Source organism: Fusarium vanettenii (assembly GCF_000151355.1).
Source record: "Fusarium vanettenii 77-13-4 chromosome 4 genomic scaffold NECHAsca_3_chr4_2_0, whole genome shotgun sequence".
Classification (NCBI taxonomy): Eukaryota; Fungi; Ascomycota; class Sordariomycetes; order Hypocreales; family Nectriaceae; genus Fusarium; species Fusarium vanettenii.
The window spans coordinates 2082858-2100941 of record NW_003315879.1 but is presented as its reverse complement, the minus strand read 5'-3'; the positions used below and the strand labels follow the sequence as shown (position 1 = coordinate 2100941).

Sequence of the window (18084 nt, the reverse complement as noted above, 5' to 3'; positions counted from 1 at the left end):
TGGCTACATTGGGTGCTTTACTCTTGGATGAACGGTTACGTTGGCTTTGTCACCCATTCATCGACAAGATGGTTTATTGTAGTTTGAGGGTCCAATGTCAACGCCACCTGCAGAATGACACTTGGTGGTTGATACTTGCATTGGCAGTTGTCATCTCGATGCAGCGAATCTCGGCACTCAACGTTGTTAGTTGCATTGCAGCTATGTTTGACATGCAGCCAAATGCACATATATAAAAACGGCACCTTAAAATTAAAGGATTAAAAGACACCAAATGTTGCCAGATAGCGGCCCAAGCCTGGTCCTTTCCTCGTCGCAATGCATCAGCGTTTTGGTGGGCGACTGTCACAGATAAATGACCGACGTCCAAGTATTCGGAGAATGCAACTAGCCACTGTTTCAGGTAAAGGCTTGAAGCGAGTATTCTCGAATCCTTCCAGATGCCATTTACAAAGGGTGCATATTGACTGACCCAGGAATGACGTGGATGATGGCCAGTTGAGAGATGAGAACAGCTCTTGATAAGGTTGACATGCAATTATCCAACAAATGGATCAGCTCGACAAAGGACCTTGTTGGCGGGATCCACTAAAAATGCGCCAGCATGCCCAGGACAGCTCCAGGCGGCAAACGGGAACGGGAGCTGGTCCGCGCCATTAGCCGTAGCTGCATTTGGGCGCTGCTGCTAAGGTCAGGTCGCGCGTCGCGCACGGGCGTCCACGGGTGCTGCCATGCGTGCACCTGGTTTTGCGCGGCGTATACTAAACTACCACGCGCACGTAGGAACAACCCAGAGGAGAGTAGAGTAACAGGAGGCAATGCGACTGCAGATAGGCCCGCGCTTCAACCATTTTATCTACCTAGCTTTCCGTGACCTAAGAGATCACAGCCGTAACATATCTAGCCTAGGTTAAAACATAGCAACATGAGTCCCCTCCATATGACTGGCCCTGACTGCTTGAATGATCCCAATGCACAATGCGCTTATCATGAAGTCGTGACGTCGTCTGGGTGGATTTGTTGACTACCTCGCAGAATAGAACCAGGTCCGTTCACATCAGCCCACGGGGGAATGCAGATGAGTGCTTTGTCCCAACCAGCGTCTCGCGGCGGACTAGCATTGGACCTGAGCTTGATCTTGTGCCAATGTGATAGATGGGAAAGTTGTCAAAGATGACGAGCTGTTCCAGCCGAGGAGCATGTTCGAACATGAGACGAATCAAGGTGGAATACCAGTCATCAACCTCCTCTTCGGAAATTTCACGAGGACCCTCTTCAACAAAGGCTGCAGCGAAGTCTTTGCGAATGACTCTGCCATGGAACCGCGTTCGTCGGAGATCAAAGGCGAGTCTTTTGAGTCTAGAAGACTGTACTCTCTGGGCCAGAGTCTCTGCCTTGGAGAGCTAGGTACGGTTAGCTAAATTCACATGGAGCGGATACAGCGCCAGGCACCGCTGGCAGGATGAGAAAATACGTACAATCCCTCGACGATCTCTCGAAACGCCTCTGATGGTGTATGGCTTTTCAGACAGGATGAGCCACTGGAGATAAGGGAAATCTTCGATGATGCTGTCGAGCACATCTACGTCGAAGGTAGGTGTGCATTTGTGGTATGCTGACTTTGGGTGGTCGTGGTACAAATGCAACTTGTGGAGTTGGCGTGAAGGGGGATTATGCGGATCATCTCCCGTCCGATCTCTGTACTTTCTCTTTACCGCGTCATACTCGCGAGAGCCATACCACTTATACAGGTGTATGGCTTTGAGGACCTTGGCGTCACAGTGGTCCAAAACGGCCGAGAAGACTCCTGGCGGGAGATTGTAGTTGTCTTCCCACGGTTGTGGCGGGGGAAGGCGGACGCCTACCGGCCGGATGTCGATCGCTGGGGGGCCGTCAACGGAGGGGGCATTCAGCCTGAGTGTGTGTATGATGTCCCATCTTCTCGTCGGTCCCAGTTGCACACTGAACGAGAGAGATTGCTGGGCAGAGAATCCCTCGAGATCCAAGGTGAGGTTTTGGAGGGCAGTCATTCGAGTTAGCGCATCGACGATTCGCGAGACCAGATGTTCGTCCTCTTCATCGTTGGCAAGAGGATAATCTCCCGCCATCGACGAGTCCAGGTGAGTATACCTCAGATTGATGGTAGCAACACTGGATAGATTATTAGCAATGTCGCATCCTGCGCGATGAAACAAGACCTACCGAATATGCTGGCGGATTTGATTCATGTTGGTATTCGTCTTGAGAAGCAGAAACGCTCTGAGCTTGCAAGAAAGGTATCCTTGCGTGTCATCGAAGCGGATTTCTTCGAAGTTGCTCTGCGCAAAAGCATCGTAATACCTCTTGGAGGCTCGTGTGAGGCTATCTAGAGAAGCGCCATCAGTGAAGCCTGCGATCGCATTATAGCAATCCTGTGGGAGCTCGTGGAAAGTGAGTTTGCGCTTTGCCATGGCGTAGCATGTGCGATGCCGAGTGTAAGGTTGATAGAAGGCAAAGAGAAGAGTGATGTTGAGGCGCCTCTTTTTTTTTTTTTGGCAGAGGAAAAGGCAGCCAGTTGTTGACAGTGAATCATTGCCACTCACTGCATAACGAGTCAACACACATCACAAGCATTGACCACCGCCTATTTTCATAGAGAAAATGTACGTTCAGAGAGCATGTGTAAACATTGCCACGGTGTTTGATCACATGTGTAATATTTGGACAATGCATCACCATTTGCCTTCCACTCCTCATTCTTCTAGTCGTTAAGTGACTCTCTCCCCCTCCCTTCTACGCTCTGTGTCGCATTATCCATTCGTGAGACGTCATCCAAAACATCACCAGCGACTCAAGTCACGGGTTGCCTGTACCTCACACAACCTCATTCGACTCTCTACATATATCTCATATGTTTACGCGATGCCGCCTGTCTGGGGAAAAAAGTACTTGATGGAGCTAGGGCTTGAGTCCTGGGAACAACTCGAGAAGCTCGCTAAGCAGAAACTTAAGCAAGATGATAGGGATTGGGAGGCAAAAGTGGCTCACGAATTGAGCCAAGAATCAACGCAAGAAGCTACAACACAACGCCATGTAGCGGTAAGTTAACTCTGGCAGGTATCACGAATGATTCTTATCTAATGCTTACCTTTAGCGACGAAAAGCCAAGGGAAAGGTAATCAGCTACAATGAGGAGATACCTACTCCCCCTCGCCCTAGGAGAATCATCAAGATCAAGGTAGGTATCCTTCTTAGCTTACAATTGCATTATGCACTCTAACACTACCTCCCTACATAGGTTCCAAAGAGATCTCACAATGAGGCCCAGCAAGAACACCACCAAGCTCCTGGACCAGCCAGCGCCGGTGACGAGCAAGATTCCGATGGCATGTCTGTACGTTCTATTGACGACGAACTACCCAATGCCGAGGATCTCGAGTTTCTTGACGACGAGGGCAACGAACCTGAGCCTACAGGATCTGAAGCCTCTTTCGCATCCGGCTCTGAAGATATCCCAATGTCCGACACGTCTGACTCCGACACCTCCTCTCCAGAAGCCACTCCCGACAGAGACCTTGGCATCGATTTAGACTCCGATTAAGACATCATGATGGCCCCCGTCAGGAACCCCTTTTCTGCCCACCTAAGTAGGTAGGTAGACCAAATATGCTGCAAGCGCACCTTCCTTTCGTAATGCTGCTTCCCGTGACCTGGCCCTGTCGATGTCTTCAGCGCAGTCAGCGCGCTGAGCCGGTTCACTCCTTCCCGTCCTCATTTCTCCTGTGGGAGGAAGGTGCTCCCAGGCACCTGTCCGACAAAGGTCTTCACAATGTCTTCTCTGCGTCTACTCCTCCATTTGTCCCTCTGGTTTTTGTTTTGAGAAGAGTCTCATCTCTCCAACACACTTCCAGGAGGTCATTCGTACTCCATGCATGATACGATGGATTCTGACTACAACTCCTCCGACCTGGAGCCCGATGAGCCCGCCCCAGATCCCTTCGCTACCGCGGGCCAAGCATCTCTGGATTCCATGCTTCGCTCCGCGCAGGAAGATCGAAAGACATCTAAGCTCAAGAAGAAGTCATTGACTCTGCAGTCCGGCGCGCCCAGTACGGCTGTCATTCAGACACTATGGCAGAGAAGATTCGAATTCTTTCGTGAAAACACTCTTCGTAACAGGTACGTTAACTCCTCTGATCACTGTCGCATAATGCACATCTGACACTATACCCCTAGGGCCCAACAAGTTCCAAACATTGATGACCTTGAGCGTTTTATTACGACTATACCTCATCACATGAAGTCCATCAACCCCAACAAGAGCGCCATCGCGTACAGCACCATGACCAGCGCACTCCTCTGTATCGTCAAATACTCTGTATTCACGTACCCTTCATTTCGTCTCGATGCCCATGGTCGGTCTAGACTTGGTATGTCCCCTTGTTAGACAAATGCGTTCAAACACTAACGGAGTATTCGCATAGACTCTGCCTTGAAACAGATGCTTAAAGATGGGATTCTCACCAAGGAGCGGGGTCGCAGCGAGAAGATGTGGATCACATGGGACATCATACGCAAAATGAATGTTGCCCTCCTGTGTGATTCGATTCAGAATGGCGCCTTCTCCTGGGACAGTACCATCTACAGTGTGCTCTTTCTTTCTCTGCAGTCTGCGCTGGGCTGCCGAGTAGGTGAAATCATGCGGTCGAAGTGTTATGACAATACAGCTTGCCTTCTGTACAAGGACATCAAGATCAAAATGGTGAAGGACGGCGGTCAGGACAGGCTTCGGGCTCTTATCACGCTGAGAGCTTTGAAGGGATACAAGTAAGTTCCCAATATCTGACTGATAGCGAGCTGTGTTGATTAGTTTTGCGCCAGACTCGACCCCCAGAAGAATCAGATTGTCGAGATTGCCGAAGTCATGGATCCAAACCTTAACGTCTGCTGTGTCATCAAGCTCCTGATGATTTGGGCCATGCGTATCGGCGCTGTTTCACATTCGAGCTGGGAAGATCTCATCGACGCTCTCCGAAGAACCCCATCCTCCACTCTGTCCTGGACCCGTCCTGATTTTCCAGTCTTCTGTGCGAAGGAGAGCGGGGGCGTCAAACAATTCGATTGGGAAAAACCTGCTGGCACCAATGTGGGCCAACTGATCCTATCTCACGGCGCCCAGCGGATGGGACTTCTTGCTCAGCCCGTCACTCATGATATTCGCAGAGGATCTGCAAGAGAAGCTGCCCATTTGCCATCGCTGCCCGGCACCAACATGGAAAATGCTCGGCTTATTCTCCAGCACTCTGCAAGTTCCAAAGACCGTGGAATCACGCAAGAATATGTTGGCCACGTCGGTACAGATGTCTGGGGGGCGCGACTTCAAACATCCCCCAATACGTTGCCTGGCGCGGGAATCCAACTTGACGTTGCCATTGAAGGATACAAGAAGACTACGAGACGCTCAGCTGCTGCTATCGAAGAAGTTTGTGCTCGTCACTCGCTCGATCCCACAACCAACTCTGGCAGACGGGCGGCTTCCAAGCGCGCTGCTAACGATGACTGGAGTAATTGGATCGCCGACAAAAGAGCCCGTCACGACGAGCCCATCTCATCTTCTCACCCCGAGGATTCGCATTTGGTGGTGCAAGAGAACCCTGTCGAGAAGCAGGCATCTGACCACAATATCAACGGCAGTCTGGCTGCCGAGAGTGAGGAGCGGATAAAGCACCAGCAACCCGTTCAGCCGTGCCCCTCGCTCTCTACCGACTCGCTAGAGGATATTCTAGATGACGATACGCCGATTGACCCAGCCCTTCGGAGCCTTCATGACGCACTCTTCGATGCGGATATCCCAGCCAACGAGAAGCTCCTTGCGCACGTCTCTTTGTCAAATCCTGCAGATGATACCCTGCCAGCCAATTGCAGCACCATCGTGTCCGATTCTGCGACCTTTGTCAGATTCTTCTCCCGTATCAACGTCATGAAGGTCGACCCACGAAGCTTCGAGAATTATAGCCAGCGTCGCTCCTTTACAGGCCACACTTCCCGTGACGAAGCATCCCAGTTTCGGTATTCTTGCCCTAATGCCCATCTTGGGTGTGACAAGACATTCAAATTCTCTTTTCATGCCGCTGCGCACTATGCGACATGTACCATCACATCAGTTCAAGCATCTCTCGCTAAAAAAGCTTTGCAGACTTTCGCCTGTTCTGAATGCGGTACTACCTTCAAGGATCAGAAGCATTTACGCAGCCACATGAACAATCAGCACTTCTTTGTCCCAAGGAAATGTGGACGCGACGGCTGCACTTCTCAGGAGATTTTCAACTCAAAACGTGCTCTAGACAATCACGCTATAGAAACCCACACCTATAGCAACTGGCCTACGCGTACCTGCCCTGTGGTAACCTGTGAAAAAGCATCATATACTTTTCAAACGCCATGGAGCCTGAAGAAACATCTAAGAAAACTCCACGGTTTCTCTGATTCACAAGTTGCCCAGTACATGCCACCTCGGATTCCTCGAGATGCACCTTTCTTGCCTCAGCGGTGCTCACACCCCGACTGTACGTACCCTGTCATTTTCAACTCGCGGGCAAAGTATCGAGAACACGCAGTAAACGAACACGGTGCCTACGGAGAGTATTATCTGCTCCTGGAGCAGAATTGACTCCCATAACTCGTGCTTTGGCAGGAACAGAATCGGATGGATTTTTTGTCACCAAGTACATGTTTAATATGTCATGTAGGGCCGGCCCAGTTACACATTTTGGGACTCTCCGGATGGAGCGGATCATGCAATACGTAGCCACCTAGAGTAACTCAACCTCTGGCAATCTAATCATTTTATCTTACAAACTCACCACATCTAATCTTGGACGTATTCGAGAGAGCATTAGTCCACCATGAAAGGGAGGGAACTGTTGAATTGTGGGCTTATCCTTCCACCTGTGTGTATTGCTTGTCTCCCTCGTTCCTGGATCCCATTTGATAAGATCAGAAGGGGAGGGCCTTATCTTATCTCTTCTGATAAGAGCTGAGATAAGAAATTTAAAACCTGGACCCTTGTCGCTCTTTCTTCTCTTCCACTCATCATCACCACCAATCGCATTTTTTGCGGTTCTCTTCCCCCACAATCCCCCTTGTTGGTACACCATACCTGCCTATCTAATCGTCGCCATGTCCATCAGCCTTCCCGGCATCCAGGGCCGCACCCGCAGTCCTCAATGCGATGAATTCTTTTCAAGCCTTTTTGAGTTCCAAGGAGAGGAACATATCTTCATACTTCAGGTAAGATATATGATTGAGATTCAAGGGCGTTTCTGTTGACTATGATCTAGCGTCAAGGCGAGCCTCGATCGGCGCCATGTCTCGAATGTGCTCGCACAATGAGCCACAGACGCACCTCGCTCGGTCCAGATGGCAATCATGTTTGTCGCTACTACTGTAAGAGTGCGCTGCCATACATTACTGTGATGGCTAATTTCTCTATAGATGGTAGCCGCCGCTGTGCATCCTGCGTTCTGAAGAATAAGGACTGCAATGAGGTAGGTATTGATGAATGTATTAACTAGGCTGTGCTAATCGGAACAGATCATGGATATCAGTCTGCGCCGCGCCGCTATTCGTCTTCAGCCCCTGTTTTTGGACTAGAGAGCCAACGCAGTTGCGCGAGGAACCTCGGACCGTGTAAGTATTGATACACTTGTGGGTATGAATGTATATTAACAGCGTACAGCCTCAAGCCCTTGTTAAGGCTCAATCCAATTTCAAAAAGCTCGATGCGACTAATCACACCATGTCAGACAACCCAGGTGGCATCGCGGAGCTCGAGCGGCGTATTGCTACGCTACAGGAAGAGCTTGAAGCAACCAAGGGACAACTGCAACACACTCAGGTTGAGCTTGGCCGACAGGTGGAACTCGCTGATTCGCAAATCAGCATGCATCTGGACTCATGAGATGGAGGAATGAAGAAGATCATGACTCGAGTGTCTATGAGAAGTAGCTAGAGCAATGGGAACATGACGATCAAGGCTAATAGTTGAGTTCCTACTGGACTGACTAGTACAACGATTGGTGGTTGGTGGGCGCCCTAGGGTATCCTCGACCTCTTTATTTCCCCTCCCTTGCTCCCCGTCTTTCTGAAGCCTCCGGGTACGTGACGCACCATGCGTAGCCAACCTCGACTTAATCTGCTCACCCAACCATTCTGACCCTCTTGACCACCAAAATGACTCTCACAACTCACCTATTAGCAAACATTCTCCAAGATCACGAGCACTGCTCCGTTTCACAGCATCCGCTGTTACCTCTGTCAAACCGCATAATAATTTCCCCCTCCTTGGTGGATACGTCGAGGTGGTAGAGGCCCAGGACCATCATCCGTCATTTGGCTGGGGTCGACGACCCTAGAGCTTGGAGTCAGAGTACGCCAAGTCGGCTCTGAAGCTTTAACTCACCTTTCCCAATGCTTCCTTTTGTCTTCACGACCTCTGTGGTTTCGATACATACTAGCCCGCATCTCTCTGTCCTCATTGACAATCGGCGTCCCTGGCCGAGACATGGACGTGTAAGAGGCCTCACCCAACTCTTCGGGTAGATGAGCTGGCCTAACTCTGGTGTCGAAAGCTGGTCGAATCGACGAAATTGTCGGCAGGGTCTGCCTTACATCTGAATAGATGTCGCTACTCAAGCTGCTGGAGCCCTTCTCTTCCCTGCCTTGGGGCATTGCCGTTAATGGCCATTGCTCATCTCTGACAGGACCACATCCATCAGAAACTGGTCCTGGGATGGGAGCCAATTCATAATCGTCGCTATGGACTGTTGCAACATTGGTATCAGGAGACTCGGGTCTCGGCTCATCCTCTCGATCATGGTCGCTGCTGTGACGAACCTTGTCTGAGCGGCCGCGGCTCCGACGAGATTCTTGGCTCTTGCGAGATACGTGACTATGCTCAGCACGCTGGGACGTAGATAAGCTGCGTCTTGTGTTTTCGCGACCAACTGCTGAGGCAGACCGGGATCTAACAGGAGTTCCCGGAGTCGAGCTTGCTATCGTTGAGGCTCTTCCCACGGGGAGCCCGAAAGCTCGACAGAGCCTCTGACGCCAAGTTGGTTGTCGAGGAGGCAACCCTTCTGATTGAGATGGGGAAGGCGAAGGGTATGAAGACTCAGATGGCGGGCGGCGTTGGGTAGGTCGCCCCCGGGGATTGCGCCGTGGATTTCCTCGTGGACTCCCTTGCTGAATATGAGGAACAGCAACGTAGGTTTGGCGAGGTGGAATTTGTGGTGTTGGATAGATGATTGAAACAGGTTGTAGAGGAGACGTCCCTGGAGGCACTTGAGCTCGTGGAGGCAAGAATGGGGTGCTACCCAGACTATAAAACACCGGCTGGTAGACAACCTGCTGAGACTGGCTTGGATATTGCGGAACGGCGGGTAGTTGTGACATCGAGATGCTCGCAAGACGTGCTCTGCGTCGACGACGACGGCGACGGGCAAGTACGATTTCTTGATGGGCTGAAGTAATCCTGCCAAGGTAGTACATGTAAGCAAGGATGAGAACAATCGAGGTGATGACTATGCTGAAAATGATTCCGCACTGCTCGGCCTCTGTCAAGCATTTCCATCCTGAGCATTCGTTATCGCGGGGACCGAGGGAAGATACATGCTGTGAGGCCGTGACCCATGCCCCGCCGGTTGGAGGCATTGTTGCTGCAAATACAGCCTGTTGAGGTAGTTATGGTCGCGATAGGAAAGTGAAGCTGAGAATGTGAAAGCCTTCAACGAACTGTTAGGACATTACGGGTGTGAGGGGAAGCTGTCTTTTGTCGATGTGCGCGAGATGTTGGAAAGGAGGAAGAAATGAAAAAAAAGACGAACGGGGTCGAGAAGAGAGAAGGAAGAAGCTTGAAGCTCTTCATGAAAGCTGCCACTGGCGAACGGTGGTTGCCAGCTGATACCTACTGAGCTCGCTTTGGGGGCATAAACCGTCTGGTACCGACTGTTGCAAGGGAATTGAGACATAAAAGTGCGCCAAAATAGAATCAGAGTACTAAATAATCTATGCTGAGGCGTACTAAGAATACCTTCCGACCCTTCTTGTGATAGCAATCCATTTCAAGCTGCTGTAGTCCTCCACAGCCCGCTGACCACCAACCAAGCTCGGTCAAGGGGGAGGTTTTCGTGGAAGATATATGACCTTAAGAACGTTTAAAAAAAACTAAACTCCTTCTGAGGTTTAGAAAACAAGTTCTTGGGATATTCTACACTGAAGGACGCAAGAACTCCAGATGTTGTGGTTATTCGCAGTTGGAGCAATGAGAGTTGTGCCAAGTATACTTTTCTATATACCTTCGCCAACGTGTCTGTAATCAGTGGCTCTGGAGAAAAAAAATCAAGAAAAAGATCACTGAAAACGGAATTAACAACATATATCAAGATTTTGGCACGATTTGCTACTGTAAAGGTTTGTCCATGTAGAAATGGATGTACGGTTGAAGTTGAAACTAGAGGCAGCGGCGTTGGACAGGGGCTCTTGCCCAGCTGAGTGCCACTGTCCGCTAATGACCAATCAGCGATCCGCCTTCCGCCCCGCAAGTACGTACCGCCACGGAGGTGCAACTCAAGGTTCTCAGTTTCTCTCTCGCTTCAGTTGCGATGCAACAAAACTAACACGACAAACGCCTTGCGCGACCATCATCTTTCCGCCTTCTCGTCGCCGGCGCAGCCTCAAGCCACGCAAATACTCCCTCGACTCCTGCGATTGATTATGCACTCTGATTTCTGAACCGTCCGATGCGCTGATCGTCCCTGAATTCGAGGCGCATTGCTAGCTGCTCCGAGCGACGCGTTCCTCCACCGAAAGCTTTCGCTTCACAACGAACACAGCACCTTTTCATCCTTACACTCCTTCGATAATCATGGCCACGCAACAGAATGGCACCGCGAATGGTGTCAACGGCGACGCCCCTGCTGGCCCAGTCAGCACCCGATTCACAGACATCCCTTCCGCCATCGACATCCCCGTGCAAGGCGACCAAGAGGACGAAGCCGTCGAGATCGATCTCGAGGACCTGGTCGATGATCCCACCGAACTCTGTACCCTTTTCGAAAACGAACGCGCCGCCAAGACATACTGGATGACGGTCGCTCTGGCATATGCCAAACAACACAAGATCGACCATGCCATCGAGATGCTCCTCCGAGGCGGAAGCGCCATCCAGAGCAACAGCACAAACCCGCGTGATAAGGTTAGCATGATCTGCTGTCTGTGCTGGATGTATCTGTGGAAGAGTCGAGAGGCGCCTCGAGTTGCACCCGACGGCACTCGAGTATCCGAAGCCAAGACCAAGGAGTACTACCTCCAGCTCGCGACATCTTCCCTGAACGACGCCGCCCGACTGAACCCATCATTCCCACCCATTTTCCTCGCTAGAGGTGTTCTATTGCTCCTGAGAGCGTCGCTGCAAGCCCCGTCTAAGACCGCTGGTGGTATTGGTTCAGAGAAGCATGAGCTCTTGAAGACTGCCGTCAAGTCTTTTGACGATGCTCTCAGGGTCTCGCAGGGAAAGAATATGCTGGCTTTGATGGGAAAAGCGCGGGCTCTGTTTTCTATGCACAAGTACCCCGACTCGCTTGCGATTTACCAAGATGTTTTGCACAAGATGCCAGATTTGGTTGACCCGGATCCCCGAATTGGCATTGGCTGTTGCTTCTGGCAGCTTGGCTTCAAGGATGACGCGAAGATGGCATGGGAGCGATGCCTGGAGATCAACCCTAATTCTAAGGTGGCCAACATCCTCCTCGGATTGTACTATCTTGACGCCAGCGGCCATGTTCCCGTTAACAGCGACGAATTCCTCAAGCTCTACAAGAAGGCCATGACCGAGTACACGCAAAAGTCCTTCAAGCTCGACAAGGACCTTCCTCTGACCTGCTCTACCTTTGCGAACTACTTCCTTTCGAGAAAGGCATGGGACAATGCCGACAAGCTCGCACACAAGGCCATCCAGTACACGGACGTCAACGCCATTGCTAGTGATGGCTGGTATCTTCTGGCCAGAAAGGAGCATTATAGCGGCAACACCGAGCGTGCCACCGATTACTACCGTCGTGCGGATGATGCGCGAGGAGGGACAGAGACCGGTTACCTTCCCGCCAAGTTTGGAGTCGCGCAGCTGTCAGTCTTGAAGAATGACCTTGGAGAAGCCAAGCTCCGTCTGGAGAAGATGATTCAGCAGTCAAAGAACCATGAGGCCATGATTCTTCTGGGTACTCTGTATGCCGAGGAAGTTTTCGCCAACCAGGTTAGCGACAGCAAGGAAGATAAATCTGCCGAGCTCAAGAAGGCCATCACTCTTCTTGAAGGTGCCCGAAATGCATGGAAGGACCCAAAGAAGACACTGGCGCCAGATGCATCAGTCCTACTGAATCTAGCACGCCTGTACGAGACAGATCACCCTGACAAGGCTCTGCAGTGCTTGCAACAGGTGGAGCAACTTGAGCTGGACCAGGTTCCTCCTTCAGAACGCCCAGAAGATGTAACAGACGAGGCCGAGATCAAGGCTGCTCTTCGCAAGTCTCTGCCTCCTCAACTGCTCAACAACATTGGCTGCTTCCACTCGCAAGCTGAGAAACACGAGCTTGCCAGTGATATGTTTGAGGCTGCTTTGAGCGCTTGCATCAAGATTGGCGAGAAGGATCCTGACATGGATACGGATGCTCTTGTGTCCACTATCAGCTTCAACCTCGCCAGAAGCTACGAGTCACGAGGACTTACGGACAAGGCTGTCGAGGTTTATGAAGGACTTTTGGCTCGCCACGACGACTACACAGATGCTCGCGCACGACTGGCCTACATCAAGCTCAGGAAGAACCCCAATAAAGAAGGCCCTGATGCTGTTGCCAAGTTGTACCAGGAGAACAACACCGACCTCGAGGTTCGTGCCCTCTATGGCTGGTATCTTGGCAGAGTGCACTCAAGGAAACGCCCTTCCAACATCGGCGAGGACCCGGAATTCCGCCATTACAAGCACACTCTTCAAAACTACGACAAGCATGATCGACATGCTCTGGTGGGAATGGGCAACCTGTATCTGATCCAAGCCCGAGAGATGCGCCGCGAGTCTGAATCAGACAAGCAAAAGAGGAGTGCAACGTATGGCAAGGCTGTCGAGTTCTTTGAGAAGGCTCTGTCGCTGGACCCAAAGAACGCATATGCTGCACAGGGTATCGCCATTGCCCTCGTGGAGGACAAGAAGGACTACAAGTCCGCACTCGGCATCTTTAACAAGGTTCGGGAAACCCTTAGGGATTCGCATCTATATGTCAACTTGGGCCACATCTATGCCGAGCTGAGGCAGTACTCCAAGGCTATCGAGCACTACGAGATCGCCCTCTCGCGAGATGGCAAAGCTAATGACCCTGTGATCCTTGCTTGCCTGGGACGAACTTGGTTGAACCGTGGCCGATCGGAGCGCGACGTCGATGCATACAACAAGGCGCTCGAATGCGCCCAGAAGGTACGTTTTTACTCGCCAATGCCAATCGTTGTCATACTGATCTTGGGATACAGGCCCTTGAAGTTGCCCCTGAGCAGGTTCACTACAAGTTCAATGTTGCTTTTGTGCAGATTCAACTCGTCACGATGATCCAAAATCTGCCAGAGAACAAGCGCTCAGCAGAGCAGCTTGAGAAGGCCGCCGAAGGGCTTGAGGCTGCCATCACATCACTGGATGAGATTGCTACTCACCCTCAGACTCCTTATCCCAAGCACGATGTCGAACAGCGTGCCAACATGGCCCGCAACACATTGCGTAAGCAACTGGAGCGAGCCATCGGGAAGCAAAAGGAGTGGGAGGAGAAGAACAAGGAGAAGATCCAAGCAGCCAAGGCTCAACGAGAATTGGAGCTTAAGCGCCGTGAAGAAGAACGCCAGAAGGTGCTCGAAGAGGAGAAAGAGCGACAAGACAAGATCAAGAAGGAGCGTGAAGCCATCGCTGCACGAGACAGACTGCAGGCCGAGAAGCGAGCCGAAGAGGAGCGTGCTCGCATGGAGGCTGAGATGACGACGGACAGCGAAACGGGAGAAAAGATCAAGCGGAAGCGCAAGACTGCACCCCGAGCTTCCGGCGAGAGCAGGCCGAAGCGATCAGGAGGAAAGAAGAAGAAGAAGGCAGACCGTCAAGATGACGAGTCAGAGGAGGAGGAGGAGACTCAGCCCAAAAAGCGCCTCCGTCTTGGGAAGAAGGAGTCTCAGAAGTATAAGAGCCAGGAGTTGGTGTATAACAGCGATGATTCAGACGACGACGACGCGCTCGAACGTGCTGAAAGAAATATGGAAAGAGAGGAGACACCTCTATCAGAGGCAGACGAAAGGGCCGTCGACGACGATAAGATGGACGTTGACGAGGAGGCCAACCAGGGGGCCGGCGATGAGGACGATGACGAGGAACTCGCTCCGCGCCAACAGCACAAGCGAGCCCGTCGTGGACGTGTCGTCGAGAGTGATGACGAGGAGGAAGAGGAGGTCCCTGCTCCAGCCAAGAGCGCGTCTGGTGATGAGGATGAAGAGCCTCGTCGCGCGGACACGAGCATGGCAGATGCGGACGATGACGAAGAATAGGGGGCAAGAGAAGTTGGATGCTCAGAATGTGACCTTTACCTACCAAGCCCTAACACAAAAATTTGGGAGTTTTACAGTGCAGTGCAGTTTGGGGCTATGCTATTTGTACTATATCATAATGCTAGACGAGTTGGGGCTGGGGACAATGGGAAGCGTGCTTGCAATTGTTGATGTGATGTTTTATCTTGTCTTGTCTTGCCTGGGGAGGTCGTCTTGAAACAGACTCCTTCAACGCCAATCAAGTCTTGGTATATAACTAATGTGAATCTACATTTCGTTTCCTTGCGTCAACATATTCCTCATCATTTTGCTATGACATGACATTGCTCCAGCCTATCTAGGCTTGCTTGTCAGAGGTACATGCATCCCGTCCACCCCCTCTCTCTTGTTTCTAAGCGTGAGATTACCGATAGACGGCTATCCCTCTACGGGTTAATGCTGATGGGAACCCTGGGCGGATTGTCAAGCTTGGGTTGGTAGATCAGATCGATGCGCTTAAAAGGCGAAGATCTGGTCCTCGAGCTTGCTGACGGGGCGGGCCTTCTTGAAGCCAAGGCTCTCTGCGGCCTTTTTGAGACCGCTAATCATGGGAGGAGGTCCACAGAGGAGGATCTTGACATCGTCGGCGGGCTTGGGGAGCCATTTCTGCAGGATTGATTGTCAGCGAGTCAGGTCTTTGAGACTAGAGATTGGGGTACCCACGGTGATCATGTCGGCGGTGACATAGCCGACGCCACCAGTCCAGCCCTCCGGAGGCTTGTCCAGGACGTAGTGAATGCGGATACCAGCGTCCTTGGCGGCAAGAGAGTCGAGGTCCTCCTTGAGGAGGATGTCCTGGGGAGAGACGTTGGCAAAGATGAGATCGACCTCGGTCTTGTCTCCGGCAGCGCGGCCTCGGATGATAGCCCGGATGACCTGGAGCATAGGGGTGATTCCAGTACCACCGGCGACCATGCCGAAGTGACGGACCATGTTGGGAGTGTAGACGAAGGCGCCCTTGGGGCCGCGAACGCGGATGGTCTGGCCGACGACGAGCGAGGCCATGTGCTTGGAGATGTTGCCCTGGGGGTATGACTTGATCAAAAGGTCGAAGTAGCCGGGCTGGTGGTCACCAGAGACGGGGGTGTAAGAGCGGACAATCTCCTTGGTAGAGCCATCGGGCTGGACACAGGGGGCGCCGATGGAGATGTGCTGGCCGATGGGGAGGCCGAGGATGTGTTTGGGGCTGGGGAGCTTGAAGCGGTAGCTATCGTCGAGCTGTCAGCGCGCGGGCGCATTTCGTAGCGCGAGGCAATTGGGTCGTCAATTGTTGCGTCGGCGGTCAAAAACTTACATGGCGACATTGTGCGAGATGATGGTCTTCTCCTCGAGTTCGAACTCTTGGAAGACATCAGGCTTGAGGACCTTCTTCACCTCTGCGATTGGTTAGCTGACGACATCGACAAGCTTCACCACCAAGAGCGGGGGAAAGGTGAGAAAAAGTTTTGGGGACAGGGAAGAAGCTCACGGAAGGCGAGGAAGTTGTAGGCGCCAAATGCGACGGCGATGAGGGCGGCAAAGGGCGTCCACTCCTTCTTGACGATGAGGGTTCCTACGATGAGGAGTACGCCGGGCATGTAGACATAGTCGATGTAGTGCCTCGCAAAGAGCGAGTTGTCGCCGGAAGACATGGCGGCGGCTTGCTTTGGTGCGCACGTAGCTACACCCAACACACACCGATTTTTTGCGATTCGATGCTCTCAAACTAAAATGGAGCAATTGAAACCTCGCGACGAGGTCTCGAGTAGGAGGAGGAGGGAGAGGGGGATTGCGGAAAAGAGGTCTCAACAAGGCGAAACCTGGGCTTTGAAGAGGGGAAGCTGTCCTCGATTTAAAAATGGTGGCCTTGCCTTTGCCTTGCCCACCCACCGTTTGGAAACCGAAGACCGGCGCCCGAGTGACCCCCGAATCGCCCCGGGTAGGTCTTCTGCTTCTGGAAGGCGGTGACGAAGGTGGGGACGGTGTTTGCGGGAGACGATGCCGTGTTGAGAGCGGATGGAAGGAATTCGCGCGGTACGGTTTTTTACCCCAGACTTGTGGGAAGGTGGGGTATTTTTTTTACTCTCTTGCGGAATCGGATCTCCTTTTGTTGCCGGTTTGAGCTTGGTTCCGAAGAAAGAGCTTGGAACCGAGGGCAAATAAGTCGGCAAGTGAGAGGGGATTTTGAATTGTTGAGCTTGGGGGCTATATAAGAGTAGAGTCGTTGCTTTTTGCATTCTCAAGACATGACCGGAGTGACTCGACCTGAGTTTGCCAAGGAGATAAATTACAAACTGACTGCTCAAGTTCTTCAACATGTTCAGAGCATCATCCTTGTTAACTGGGGCTCCTTTGGAATCTTTAATCTGATGGATCCCGTGACATGCAGAATGTAAGTTAGCAACTTGGGACATGACCATATTAGGAGATTCCTCCCGAGGGTCTTTATCAATCAAGATCCATAGCAGATCTACCAATTGTCATTGCCCAATATCCGTCGAATAAAAGTTGACCAAGATCCATCTGACCGGTCTCGAGTTCCTCCAGTGGCTTTCCAAGTGCCATCCTACGGGTCTACTTTAGTCAAGACGGAGCGGAATTCTTGTCCCTTCTTCTACCGACTTGCGGAAATTCGGTCTTGCAATGCCGAGCCATCACGTAGGCGCCTTTACACCTTGACTCGACAAATGCCATGAGCATGGGAGTTCCACTACATTTCCATTTCATGCAACCTCACTCATTGGGGATCTTAGGTATTGCGAGTGGCTCCAAAACCTAGCTTCAGCAACGTCGTCTCACCAAAGTCACTATGGCATAATATCTCAGCATCGCTTGTAACACTATTAACCTCAGCCACTTAGTCTCAGTAACATCGTCTCAGTTATACCAGAAGCCTCGAAACTAATTCAGGACGAATTGGAACTTGAAGCAGCATATTCAGAGATCCCTTCGTCCCCCTCACCAGACATGTTTTCCACTGACTCACTGACAATCCACCTCACATCACCCACAGTACCACGCTGACTCTTTCTGGTTTCACTGCAGAAAAAGGAAAACTCGTGACTGTCGAGCATCTCTCATATCACCTCACTACTGCAAAACGTGCGGGCAAGGTTGGTCAGCTTGATGGAGGGTATCGCAGCCGTGTCGAGTCTCCCGAAGCCTCACCACAGCTGTGGTGTCATGATCATATCAATGCGTCCATGATACAATTCCTGCAGGTAAATTCGATTTGGGTATGCGGTTCTTCTGGTTGATGTTGTCAGACCACAAGTCACATCATAGCAGTTCGCAGCCCAATCCACCTTGAAATCGATCATGAGTATTCGCCGAAACATCCGAGATGCATTCCTTGTCAACGCAAATGGTATAGATGCCGTCTGTTGGATTGATGCCTTAGTCTTGATGGTGTTGGTTATGACGTGGGTGCTGTTGCAACTTGGGGAACGGGATCACTCC

The 18084-nt window shown here is 51.6% G+C and overlaps 6 protein-coding genes across 6 annotated transcripts; 4 read left to right on the top strand and 2 right to left on the bottom strand.

Moving 5' to 3' along the window:
• Positions 1-1052: 1052 nt before the first annotated feature.
• On the bottom strand, positions 1053-2450 carry NECHADRAFT_79176 (uncharacterized protein; the record flags this gene model as incomplete). Its single annotated transcript, XM_003051725.1, has 3 exons — positions 1053-1403; positions 1479-2151; positions 2203-2450. The coding sequence occupies 3 exons, from the start codon at positions 2448-2450 to the stop codon at positions 1053-1055; spliced, it is 1272 nt and encodes a 423-aa protein (XP_003051771.1).
• Positions 2451-2901: 451 nt separating this feature from the next.
• Positions 2902-3580, top strand: NECHADRAFT_79175 (uncharacterized protein; the record flags this gene model as incomplete). Its single annotated transcript, XM_003052172.1, has 3 exons — positions 2902-3078; positions 3134-3217; positions 3278-3580. 3 exons carry the CDS (start codon positions 2902-2904, stop codon positions 3578-3580), a joined length of 564 nt encoding a protein of 187 aa, XP_003052218.1.
• A 339-nt stretch (positions 3581-3919) lies between these two features.
• Positions 3920-6162, top strand: NECHADRAFT_79174 (uncharacterized protein; the record flags this gene model as incomplete). The annotated part of the gene is made up of 6 exons (XM_003052171.1): positions 3920-4158; positions 4216-4409; positions 4464-4666; positions 4724-4806; positions 4861-6075; positions 6144-6162. 6 exons carry the CDS (start codon positions 3920-3922, stop codon positions 6160-6162), a joined length of 1953 nt encoding a protein of 650 aa, XP_003052217.1.
• A 996-nt stretch (positions 6163-7158) lies between these two features.
• On the top strand, positions 7159-7632 carry NECHADRAFT_79173 (uncharacterized protein; the record flags this gene model as incomplete). Its single annotated transcript, XM_003052170.1, has 4 exons — positions 7159-7269; positions 7320-7425; positions 7474-7526; positions 7573-7632. 4 exons carry the CDS (start codon positions 7159-7161, stop codon positions 7630-7632), a joined length of 330 nt encoding a protein of 109 aa, XP_003052216.1.
• A 3271-nt stretch (positions 7633-10903) lies between these two features.
• Positions 10904-14607, top strand: PAFC2101 (RNA polymerase II-associated protein; the record flags this gene model as incomplete). The annotated part of the gene is made up of 2 exons (XM_003052169.1): positions 10904-13504; positions 13558-14607. The coding sequence occupies 2 exons, from the start codon at positions 10904-10906 to the stop codon at positions 14605-14607; spliced, it is 3651 nt and encodes a 1216-aa protein (XP_003052215.1).
• Positions 14608-14776: 169 nt separating this feature from the next.
• Positions 14777-16458, bottom strand: NECHADRAFT_68501 (uncharacterized protein). Its single transcript, XM_003051724.1, has 4 exons — positions 16115-16458; positions 15941-16022; positions 15310-15853; positions 14777-15252 (listed from the first exon to the last, which is right to left on the bottom strand). Exons 1-4 carry the CDS (start codon positions 16275-16277, stop codon positions 15103-15105), a joined length of 939 nt encoding a protein of 312 aa, XP_003051770.1. The 5' UTR covers positions 16278-16458; the 3' UTR covers positions 14777-15102.
• Between the last annotated feature and the right edge of the window lie 1626 nt (positions 16459-18084).